The sequence below is a fragment of the Amblyomma mixtum genome, chromosome 1, assembly GCF_055824585.1.
Source record: "Amblyomma mixtum isolate Tamu chromosome 1, ASM5582458v1, whole genome shotgun sequence".
Taxonomy (NCBI): domain Eukaryota; kingdom Metazoa; phylum Arthropoda; class Arachnida; order Ixodida; family Ixodidae; genus Amblyomma; species Amblyomma mixtum.
This window is the reverse complement of record NC_143012.1, coordinates 293,805,557-293,817,920: the sequence shown is the minus strand read 5'-3', so window position 1 is coordinate 293,817,920 and position 12,364 is coordinate 293,805,557. Positions and strand designations below refer to the sequence as shown.

The following is a 12,364-nucleotide window of genomic DNA, read 5'->3' as shown; positions in this document are numbered from 1 at the left end:
TAATGGGCTGTCTTTAAGGTAAGGAGACGAGTCGTGGCCCTGCATGCACGTGAGCTTGATTGGGAAACTGGTTTCGGGGGAAGGTGGGAGAACCGTCAGCTTCCTAACGCGACGAGCTTTGTTGGCTTCGAGCAGGCGAAGCGAGTGGGCGCGCTGGAAAGCGTACCACTGTTTCGTCGCTGCGTTCAGGAAACAATGGAGCAGCGAAAGTTGGAGCAGCGCTCTATACGAGTTGAAGTTTTGCATTAGAAGTTCTGCATGATCCGGCACCTGACGGTAGCGGGTATTTCACCCCGCAACGCTGTTTCACATTGTCTAGACGCAGGGACCATACCATCGCTCACTACTGGACTTCATGAAATCAACTAACCTATTCCCATTTCTTTAATCATTACTCCATCCTTCATCGCACTTTCGCCCACTGATGCCCTGTGGCAATAAATCTCCTTAAAAAAGGAATACACTGATAAAATTTTTCTAAAATATTTTTAGCAACAATGCTTAGAGGCTATACTGCATCCAACAACATTAGAAAACTAAGAAAGAAAAACAGCCCAAACCTCACAAAACAAAAACGTCAGCTCTTCTTGTGTTAAAAATTTTAATTCATGGTCACTATTCAAACTCAACAGCGCATCGCTGAAAAAAAATTGGCAGTGGTTTAGCTCTGGTTAAACCTGGCGGATTGCGAACGCAACGAGGAGAGAGAGAGGGAGAGGTGATGGAGAGCGCGCGGCAGCGGCGGCAGCAACGGCACGCTGGCTGTGCGCTGCTACTGCGCATGCGCAACTGGCGAGCGCGGCGGCGGCACCTGATTCACCCGCGCAGCGACGGCGGCGGCGCGCCAGATGTGCGCCGTGTGACGTCGCTGCTCCTCGTGCATGCTCAGTACGGATATTCGTCACCTCCGCGAAATGGCTCGGCGACTCGCGTAGTGCGAAATCACTTTCTCATCGCACCTAGAAAACAGGCTCATTTGAACACCACTTTCACCAGTTAAGCTCTGTGTAAGTTCGCCATATATCAGTAGAGAAGTTTTTAAAACGCACTATTTAATGACGACAGAAACTTTTCTTATGTAACTTGAATCTGATATTTAATTCTTGCTGCTCAGAGTGTTCTAAACTGACCACGCAAGAGTAAAAATCCGCCCGCTGCATCGTCTTCCCCGCAAAGTCCGTTTCCCAGGCAGTGGCTGCATAGTATCCTCATTTCATCCTAACCAGACGCCAGTCCCGACTCTCCAGCAGCTCTTCTCTGTTCATCCGGGAGAGGTCTCTCGTTTTCTTTTGACGCCCGCCCTCTTTCCTCCGGTGTTGCGGGAAGGATGACGGCGTGTCCTGTACGTTCGGCTGGTTCGAATCCACCTGGACAGCGTACGCGGTGGGCTGAGATTGGCTGCTGCCGCTGCCAGTGTCACCGGAAGCAGCCTTCACCATCGGTGTCACTTCCGGGTCTTCTGATCGGCTTCTGTTCGCATTGATGGAAGAGGGGTCAGCTCTTCCTACCAACGCTGAAGGCCCATGATTCTGGCCGCTGGCGTTGGTCCCATTGTCGCCTGGAGCGCCGTTGCTGTTCACGCCGAGTACTGGGCTGACGTCGCCGATCTCTGGCTCGGCGATGTCGGCGTCGCGGAGCGCAAACGTCATGGCGGTGAGAGCGATCACCGCCAGCACCACGACCACGGCTGACGCCTGCGTGTACCACGCCGACGACCTGCGGTATAACGGCCACGATGCGCTTAGAAAGGCCGCAAAAACACGGAAAGTCATAGTAGTGGCTTGACAGAGAGAAACTGTCGGCACTGGCTCGGTTTCACACCTGCTTGCAGTAGCGCAGACGGTACGAGTGCGCGGCGGTGTTTGGAAGAAGTGTGCTATTTTCTCGGTAGCTTGTGAAGACAACACTTTAGTAAGAGCTGTCGCCTCGCGCTTGTAGCAACCGCTCTACTGCAAGTAGCGGGGAGATAGGGTATGAACAAGCCGCAGTGGCCTATTATTGTTGTTTTCAGCCACTGAGCACATAGTCGTGGTATCGAGTGCCGGCCACTGCTGTCGCATTTCGGTTGAGGCGAAATGCTAAGACACCTGTGCGATTTGCAGTTTGTGTGTACGTCAAAGAACTCCAGATGATCTAAATTAACCAGGAACTTTCCACGACATCGGCTCTTCCCCCCCCCCACCCCCCCCCCCTTCATCAACTCCTTCTTCGTGCATTCATCCATGCCCACACGGCGCAGTTAAGGCGTTTGAATTTGCCAGCGAAAAGCACACGCCCCTAATCTGCGTTTCGCACAATTGTGTCCGGACCAAGCAAGCTGGGGCACCTTGCTTGCCACTGAGAAGTACACAGCGTTCTTTGCGCTCTGCCGAGCGTCGTCTGGAACGGAACGGGAGTCAATGAGCCGCTAAAAAAAGCGCGCAAGTAAAGAAAAAAATTGAGGGGGCACTTTGACTGTCTAAAGTGGGTAGAGGCGGAAGCGCTTTTCCGCACCACCTTCGCTGTTTCTGTGGCACTGGTGGCATCACATATAATTGAGTACTAATTACTAAGTGATGACAAATCACTAATTAATGGTTAATTACTGATTAATGCCTGAATACTAATTAACTGCTAATTAATGACGCTTAAGCTTCGCCTTTAGCAGTGGAACGCGACAGCGCGTTGTAGCGCTGCCAGGGAGTCCACGGAACGCCACCACCCGTTCGGCGCGATGCCTTGCCCTTTGAACGCAACGCTTTTTGAGGAAAGGAAATGGCGCAGTAATTCTCTGTCATCTCGGTGGACACCTGAACCGCACCGTAGAGGAAGGGAGGAATTGGGAGTGAAAGAAGATAGATAAAGAGGAGCCGTAATGAAGAAAATGAAAATTTTATTTGAGGAAAGGAAATTACGCAGTAACTGTCTCACAAAATTCAGGGGGGCACTTTTTTGACCTAAAGTGTGGTCACTGATGTGTGGTTAACATGTTAAGCTTCGCCCCTAAGAGTGGAACGCGACAGCGTCTTGCAACGCTGCCAAGGAGTCCATAGAACGCCATCGCCCATTCGGTTCTACGCCTCGCTCGTCGGTAAATTGGTTTTTGAGGAAAGGAAATCTGTCTCTCATTTGTCGGTGGACACCTAAACCTCGCCGGAAGGGAATGGAGGAGGATGAGAGTGAGTGAAGACACCGTATTCACTAAACGCGCCTTTGCTCATTCCAAACCATCGAGCTGGAATGGCGGAGTGGATAGCATGCTCGTTTCTCACGACCAAGACCGGGGTTCGATTCCTGAGCTCGACCAATTTCTTAATCGGTTTTATTTATTTATATGGCCTGACTAGTAAAGCTAATTAGGCTAATTGGGTAATTAATCAATTAACTAAGCTCAGTCCCACTTACTTGGAGCATCACTATACGATCCCTTCAATTGGTTGCATGGATTTACTAGCCAAAGTACAATTGGCCCCGTTTGTAATTCGCGCACTGTGACGTCACGACCGTTTCCACCAATTGAAAAGCGTGACATTTTCTGTCGACAACTGCTGCTTACAACGATGAGACATTAAAGGCTTCCGCCTTAATACTTCACGCAGACATGAGGTAAAATCCGCCGATTTTGCCGAAGCAGCCCGGACTGCTCCACGGAACCATCTCGGATCGACTACTCCTCCCTGTCTGCAACTTAAAAAAGCAATTCGCGCCCCGATCTGCCACAGGAAAAGCCTAGCTCCGAAAGCGGCAGACAAATAGTTGATCCGGAAGTGCTCGGAATCTGCGCTCGGAATTCACCATCAGTTTGTGCGCCTTCTTTTTTTTTACATAACCATCATGGGACCCATACATCGTTCTGTTTCTAATAGCAGGCATTCCAAAGGTACATACAGACGCCGAAGAGGAGAACTACAGCTTAATTTTAACCAGATAAGGTTCTTTAACTTACACTGGCTACACACAGCAGACAGAAGTTTTTCATTTTGCCTGCGTCAAAAACGGTCGCCGTGGTTGGGATTAGATAGCCCTTCCTTGGTCTCCAGCGGCGTAATGTCGTAGTCAGCCACCCGGGTGGTTTCGAATGATAAGCTAACTATATGGGAAACGTTCTAGTAGATGGAGACATTAGTCGTAAGATAAACTTTTGTAGAATACAGAGCGCGAACTCATGCTTGTTAAACTTGTGGCTACGGCTCAGAGCTACCGAAATGCTGTTTGGGCCTGCCTTAGCGCAGCTTTGCGGGACATTGTGCGGCGTTTGCATTGACACCATGCTTCTTGAACAGTAAGAAACGCGGCCTCCTTTTTTCAGTACAGTACAAAGTAAGGCCCAAAAACGTCTAGCCTTATGCATCTCAGACCACCGGACGACGCACACTAAACTCTATGCAGGCCTCTTAAATTTAGGCTAAGGAAAAGAGCAGACGCGTGTGTGATTAATAACTACATGAAGGAAAGCGAGGAAATGAGCTGGCCAAACATTTCACAGCTATCTTGCGCATCGGCCTTTAGTCAGCCCATGCCCTATTCTCATATCACGCATGGGTGCCGGTAGACAAAGCGACCGTTGTGGTAATGAAAGGCACCACACAGCAGCCATTGATGTCCTCACCAGTGCTGATGGTTCTCGGACCCCAGCCACTGCTCTAGGTCAGGGTAAAGATGGGCGTCGCTTCCGCTCCCGGTCGTTGGCGAACGCCGGCCCTGCGGCCGCCGCTTCGCTTCCTCCTTCTGGGGCGCCCGATGGCCTGCTCGCTGGACGGTGACTGCAGGACACGAGGCCGAGTCCTCTTTCTTCCCCGGCGAATGATTGCTGTCGCCTCTCTGGGTGAGGGGCACGTCGTCCTCCTCGTCGCGGCCCAACCTGACGCGGTCGTTGGCGGAAAAGCGGCTCTTCTTGAGCTGCAGGGCCAATTATGATGAGAACGCAGCGTGGACCCACAAATATGCTAGGGCTGAAAAGAGGACCTATGTTTTAAAGCGTTGTCCTGAGTTGCATTACGCCCCGAAGGCACGCTGTCACCTATGAAATGGAAACACGTGAATCTGCGAGTTCAGAGAAAAGACAGGCGGCTTACCATCGTCCAGATGGTCCTCGTTCTCGCGAATCAAGATACACGGAAACGGGTGGTGCGCGCGGCTTCGCCATACGCGTGCAACTTCATTTTATGGCACGTGTCCTGATACCAGGGCTGAGCAGAAATAAAAAGTGTTTGTGGAGCAGCAAAATTAGGTATTTGGACCTAAATTAAATTAACTTAGAAAATGAGGATCAATAACGCAATTCCCTGAACTGTTCCATGCATCTGTATTTATTTATTTACTTATTTCAACTTACCCTCTTGGCCCAGAGGGCATTACAGAGGGGGAGTGATGCAGTGGAAAAAAAAAAACAGTGCATCATACGTAACAAACAGTCCGAAAGAATGTAACAGAGACAAAAAAATTAACCGAGGCGAATGTTATGGCACAGTATTTCGGGAAAGCGGGATAAATAATAAAAAACAACGACATATACAAAAAGACAGGCAAAACTGAATACAGGCGTGAACAGGGGATTATCCCCGGGGCTAGGGACGTAACAATCTAAAAACTAAACTAAACTAAATGTTGGTCGTTACTTTGAACCGAGAGTTTTATTCCAATTAAGGAAGATGAGGAGGAGGAGAAATACCTTTATTTTAGCGTGCCTTCAATGCATACAGTTTTTTTTTTTTATGTTAGCTAGAAGGAAAGCTGGCGCCACTGTCTATGCGAGTTCCTAAACGGCACTTCGCCTACCACGGGAATGCCGGGAAGGCGAGGTTTCTTATTAGTCTCGGCAAGCGCGCAGGAGAAGAAAGAGAAGAAAATGTTGTTGAACAGTGGAGGATGCATGCTATGTCGATGGCATTTATATCATTGTTGTTATTCTCCAGTCATGTTTGATTAAAATTAACTGGTGTACTAATGTTCCGCCTCGAGTCACACCTGCAGTCTTGAAGTGGAGGAGAGGTTTTCTTTTTTCCAATTTCGGCAATTAAATATTGCAGATAATAGTTAGCTCCTAGACTGCACAGGATATATGGTGTTCGCAGAGACAACTCTCGTCATATAGAGTTTCCAATTACCTACGCTCCTGCTTACATATCTTATGGACTGGCCTAGGCAAAAATCTCGGGAAAAAAGCGGCCTTCTTATAAAAGCAGTATCAACATTTCTGACTTAAAACACCCAGTCTACCCTCTCCAGTCAACTTGTTTTACGGCTAACAATTGTATGAACAAAAATGGCTCTGCACATGACAGCGTTCAAAACAGAGAGGGCAGCACACGACCGGCCAAGCATACTGGAGACGCGATGGATTGTGCCCATCTTTGTACATAGAACCGTGGAGAATCTATCCTTGTAAAGAAAGCCAAGTAGGAGGAGGAGGATGTAGAAGAGGAAAGGCAGGGAGGTTAACCGCCAAAATACCTTTGAAAGGTTATGCGGAGAATTGTTTTACCATCATACCAGCAGCGGCAGTTGCAGAAGGACCTCGTTCTCAAGCACTCCTTTTACGTTGGCATTTGCAGGTTGGCATTGCCACTTTCTGAGCCGGTCGTTTGTAAAGGATTATCTATGTGTTCTGTAGCTTGCCATTTGCCGCATAATCTTCAAACGTGCCAAATCTACACACAATGAGCTGTGCGTGGCTGTGTTACCAAGTGATGTGTGTAAGCGTATGCGTCTTCACCAGCGTCCACTGCGCCTGCTTCGGAGGCCTGTTGCGCGCTATAAAACTTGGCTTCCAGAGAGCATCCTCAATACAGCAGCAAAATTGCGGAAAAAATATCAATCCCAGGCACCGCTCTTACGCTTTGCAGGTTAGTGTATTTCGTTTCATTCAGACTACAATAGTGTCTGCTGCTTGCAAGTGCTGCTGCTGATACTGGAAATGAGTATCCTGCACTATGCCTTAAAGTACTGAATTAGCTAAAAGAATTGACGCGTTAGAAGCGAATTTGCAATGAAGGTTGAATGATATCGTCGGCAAGCTTGTCGTGAATGTGCAAATGAAGCTGCGTCGATATCAGTGGTGTGCGAGGAGCGGCTGACAACATTGGAGCAACCTTGAAGTCAATGAATGACCTCTTCGAGGCTGTACATTCGCAGAAGAATGATCTTTTGATTGCTAATAAAACCCTTAACAGCAAATATGAAGCCTTTAATCAACACGTACTGGAGATTGCATAAGATAATTAGAGTGCCCCAGCTCAATATAGGATTGTTCAGCCATTTTAGCCTTCATTAAGCGAAATAATCGACAAAATAGTCAGGGAAATAATAGTGTTGTTAACACCATCTATCGCTCACCTGCGAAAACTGGTCACCTGAATACCATCGCATCTTTTCGCACAGAGTTCGTAAAAAGGCGCGCAAGGCAAAGCTCACCTTACTGACCTCAAATTGACAGGGAAGAAAACCTTATCTGCGCTCATAAACCTCTCCTCAAGGATAATAAATGGCTTTGTGCCCAGGTTTCAACCATGAAGAACGAAAAAGGATGCTGGTTCCTATCGACCGAAAGCTTCCAAAGTACGGAATTCTGAGGAAAGCCCGGTCTTGCACGTCGTCTCCTAGGCCGGCCTGTTGATTTCCCCTTCAGCTTATCCCACTTTTCTCCTCACCGCCTCTTTCACATATATTTGATTCTTTATCAGATTGGCTTCGTGTTTTTCACCTTCGGAACTTGATACCTATGTTTCTTCTCAATGCTTACCAGTAACTAATTTTTTGTCGAGGATTTGCTATGTGAGTATACTATAGAATGCCGTGGAGGCTATTCTCATCCATAAATTTGAGCAGTATCCGGCTTTTAGCGTTGTTCGTCAGCCACACGGTGAAGCCTTTCTCCCTGGTAGCCATTAGACCAACTTCCTGTAGTTGCCTTGTTTTTGAAGCCCCTGTCGTGAGACGCGTCCACAGCAGGTGGCGAACGTCCACTTCAGCGAAGGGCGTGTAACATTTAGGACATGTGCTAGGGAATGCTTCTTCCTGAGAGCCACATCGGCACATAGCCGATGGAGTAAGAGCCGTCTTAACCCTAATCCTTGTAATGGGCGCCTCCTCCATTGTCCTTAAATTCTGAGGGAGGGGGTGATAGCACGTGTGGATCAGGACAGGTGTGCTTCTTAAAAAAAGACGTCAAGACGGGAAGAGCGGAACAGAGATCAAAAGGGAGGACTGTTCGGGAATCATTCGTGGGTGCGGCTTGGTGTGTGAGAGCGCACGCTCTCCTCAGGGTGAACATTCTCCACATCTTATCGTGTTGTACCTGGATGCGTTTCGTTATTTTCTTATTGAGAGCATGTATCTCTTAGTGTCTGAAACTATTTTTAGTTCTTTTATTGCACTAAAATACTGTGTGTAAATAAGGGCTTTTTTTATAGAAACCAGCTTTTTTATAGCCCCCATAGCATCCCGGATAACGTACAGCCTCATCACAAGAAAGGCAGGTGGTTGGAGAAATATTCCCGCTGTGCGAATAACTCAGCGTATGTCGGGCTGGTAGCAGCCGTTCTACCGCCTTTTTTCATGACTGACGCATCCGTATAAGCGATGCACGTTCCTGGATTTATGTCAGCCACAGTTCTGGGTTCCGACTTTTCTTCAGGACGTAGTTTAGTCGTCTTGTTTGTAGTTATTGTCGTTTATCTTCACGGAAGAGGATCTGTCAGTTTTGGTGTTTTTGCTGCCAGGTCTTTAAAAAGGCTGCGACAGGCAGAACGTACTTTCTCTTTGTCTTGATCCCTCCGCTGTTCAATAAGTTCGTTCAGTGTATTCAGCTGTGCATATTTCTGGAGAATCGAGATGGGTGTTAGTTCTGGCGGGGCCGTGATGATGCTCTTTGCGTTCCTATATATCGTTTTCAGCCCCGACCCCTGTCGGCTACTCAATCAATTAAACTGAGCCTGGTCTATTTATTTGAATCCACGAAACTAGTGAAGACACTGTAACGATTCAACTAATCTATTATCATTAACGAGCACGAATATTCAGCCATGTGCACAAGTTAGACTTCGCTTAGAGATGCTGATGAAGATTTGTATATTATCATCGCCATGCAAGTACTCACGGAGGAGCGGCCATTTTCATTTCTTCGCACATTGTATCACAGGCAACTTGATTTACGTTAAAATCCTCATAACTATAAATTAGTGTTTACTGAACCTAATGGTTGCACCGTTTACAATGGAACAAAACTGTGATCGCCGGTTGCACATACTCGTATGTACTGTTTCAGGGGAGGTGACGACTAATATTTAGAACTAGGGTCTCTGAGGTAGAGGGAAGCTTTTTAGGGCACAGTAATACCAGTGTTGGCGGACGTCCAAAAACAGGCTAATCATATTTACTAAAGTAAATAACTAAATTCTAGTAACTAACTTTTAACTCTACCAATAGATATCTCATTGCAATTAGAAATTTGTAGCCGACAGTTAGGAAACGCCGTATCAGTTTTTAGAATTTTCTGAAAAACAGATGAATCATGTTAACCAATTAAATGATTAACTGAATCCTAATAGTTAACTTTTTTAACGATTACCAATAGGCGCCTGATTGCAATTAAAGATTTGCAGTCGGCCATTGGTAAAGGCCATTTAAGTTTTTGAATTTCAAAAGCTCCATTACCGTTGGCGCTGTAGCTCCATAAAATTTTACTATTCCCACTAGTTAAACGCACTGCAAGGGTTGCTTCGCCTGCATACTTTTCGAAAATGGATGTATTTTGGCACGATGAAGCCAAATTTTGTGGAGCTGCATGGGCGATGTTAATCGCGTTTTCGAAATTCTAAAAACTGATGTAGCTATTACTAATGGCCGGCTGTAAATCTCTAATTGCAATAAGGCACCTAATGGTAACAGTTAAAAGTTAACCATTAGAATTTAGTTAATCACTTAATTGGTTAACATGATTCGCCTGTTTCTTGACGTCCGCCAACACCGGTATCACAATGCCGCAAAAAGCTTCTCTGACCTCAAAAACCCTATTTTTAAAAATGAATGATCACCGTCCCTGAATCACCTGGTATATATATTTTATTCATTATATACTGATTCGAAAAACGCAAATATTATGCGTGATATCACTATTATTTCCTTGCTTCTAATAGTTCGTACTATATTTAGTTCACTAACTGCCTCAATGCACATGAGTTTGAGTATCTCATAATTGCTCCGACTACATGTCCTACTTCCCGACAACGTTCACAAATACACCATGTGATGTCTAACTTTACAATTCTCCTGAGAGTTCTTTTTTTCTTTTTCGTGTACAATTTCTGCGTATTTTATTGTGCATTTGTTTGTCTATATTTCAAGAAAATTAACTTGTGCGAATTTCTGAGTGGTCCAATTTTTTTGCTGCGATGGCTGTTTCTGTACTTTTATGAGATTGTCAATATTAACAGCAGGTCCTCCCTGCAGTCGTTGACTCTGGGACTTCTTTCTCAGTAGTCAATATATATTATAATACGTTTCACCCGCTAAAAAATAAAGATAGTTGTGCGAGCAATGGATCATGGAGTTAAATATGCAGCACACTGACGTTATGTGCTCCGCAGGAAAAAAAGAATGTACCTTGTCATGTGTGCAATATGAACGGCCACTTTTTGCAAACTGTTACCGAATATAAGTATTTCGTCACGTTTCTCACGTGACTCACGTCACGTTGGAATCAACACGATTACGTTTCTGCGAAGGCTTTTAAAACGTTCGGATTTTATGTGCCGTAGCACGAGAACGTTTCCGAAATATTTTGAGGTTTTACTGTTCAAAACTTACAGTAAGGCTACGCTAAAACATGCTTGCATGTATCAGACCCGCTGACAAACGTCGACAAAATTAAGTTGAGAGGAAATTGAAAATTAGAAATCAGAACCTGATATTCCATTGATTCTGTCAATTTTAAGCAGCTAACTCGTATGCCAAGCGTAAAACAGGTAGTGAAATTGGTGCCCCTTGAATTGAGGAGGAGGCTAAGGGCATTATGTATTACAAGAAGTTAATATTTTAAGCGAAAAGAACATTTTCCCCTACACTACAGATACAATCGCGTCGATCAAGAGTAACGATAAAGCACGCTAAATCAGAGCTAGAAATTATTTATTAAGATGATCCTTTTTTCAACGCACTGTTCGAGAAGAAACGCTCTGCCTCCATTTTGTCCTAATATGGCTGAAAACGCATTGTGCGGATCCTCACTTTAATTGCTTTTTATAAATTTTCTTGTTTTGTGCAACCCTGCCCCCAATGTAGCACCACGTTTAGCGTTGCGGGTAAGTAAATAAATAATTATAAAAGGCGCCATTTTTTAAACCCTAGAGTATCGTGTTCAGTTTAGGGGCTTAGAGATAGCTCATCCTTCTTGCGTGGTCGACTGCCAACGCGTTTTATGAAAGCAAGAAAACTCGACTGCCGCAAGAAAAAAATACTATCGCATCATCTAAAGCCAACGATAAAATTAAAGACTTCGATACACTTGACTGACTTGGTGAATTCCCGGAGGTCAAGATAACAAAGGGTAGGTGCATATTTCGTTACTAACCTCTTGAAATTCATACTCGTGGCAAGTGTCCGGATGTGGCAAGGGCACACCCCCACATACCTCTGTGGACCTTTCAAGCTGCTGTGCGCTGCGAAAACAGAGCGCCGATATTTCCAAAACTAGAGGGTTCGCACAGGCGGAACTTGTAGTTGCTGTTGGGCTCCATGTTGGTTGCCCACCAGAGCACTCTCGAGAGCCTTAGATAAGCATGTGTTTTCCTTGTAATCAGTGGCCACGCGTCTCCCAGCCGGCAAGAGCGAACGATACGTTCCGGGAAAATTACGTCACCAAGTCAATTGCAACACCGGTCCGCACGGAAAAACCTCGTCATGGAGGCACCGGAGGACAGGGTACTGTAAACCTTCACTCCGGCACCCAAGGTCTTATACCGGCATGTCGACGACTACTTTTTTTTCCTGCATAACCTTACCAGTGTTTATGCGAGCATGAAATTCAGAGCCGAATTGGAGCTACAAAGCCTTCATCCGTTCTTGGATGTTCCAGTCCAGCGAAAAAACGAATTGCCTTTCTTTCTGGGCACACCGCCCAGTACATGGATATTAATTCTAACCATCCGATTGCACTCAAAGCTTCCATCGCCGCCTCGCTGAATGAACGCGCTACATGTGTATGCAAGGAACAAGAAGGCCTGCGGTACTTTTTTAAGACACCGGTTATCCGAGCCACTTCATAACACTCAGAAACAATTCGCAAATCCGATGACCACTGATTCTAGGACTTAGAATATACACCCATGATTATATTACTGCTGTTTCACGAGCAAGTACGCGTTATAACCATGGAAAAATGCTGCGA

The 12,364-nt window shown here is 46.0% G+C and overlaps 1 protein-coding gene across 1 annotated transcript; it reads right to left on the bottom strand.

Moving 5' to 3' along the window:
- Positions 1-1,174: 1,174 nt before the first annotated feature.
- Positions 1,175-11,714, bottom strand: LOC149372088 (uncharacterized). Its single transcript, XM_089581555.1, has 4 exons — positions 11,683-11,714; positions 11,549-11,636; positions 4,589-4,878; positions 1,175-1,716 (listed from the first exon to the last, which is right to left on the bottom strand). Exons 1-4 carry the CDS (start codon positions 11,712-11,714, stop codon positions 1,209-1,211), a joined length of 918 nt encoding a protein of 305 aa, XP_089437681.1. The 3' UTR covers positions 1,175-1,208.
- Between the last annotated feature and the right edge of the window lie 650 nt (positions 11,715-12,364).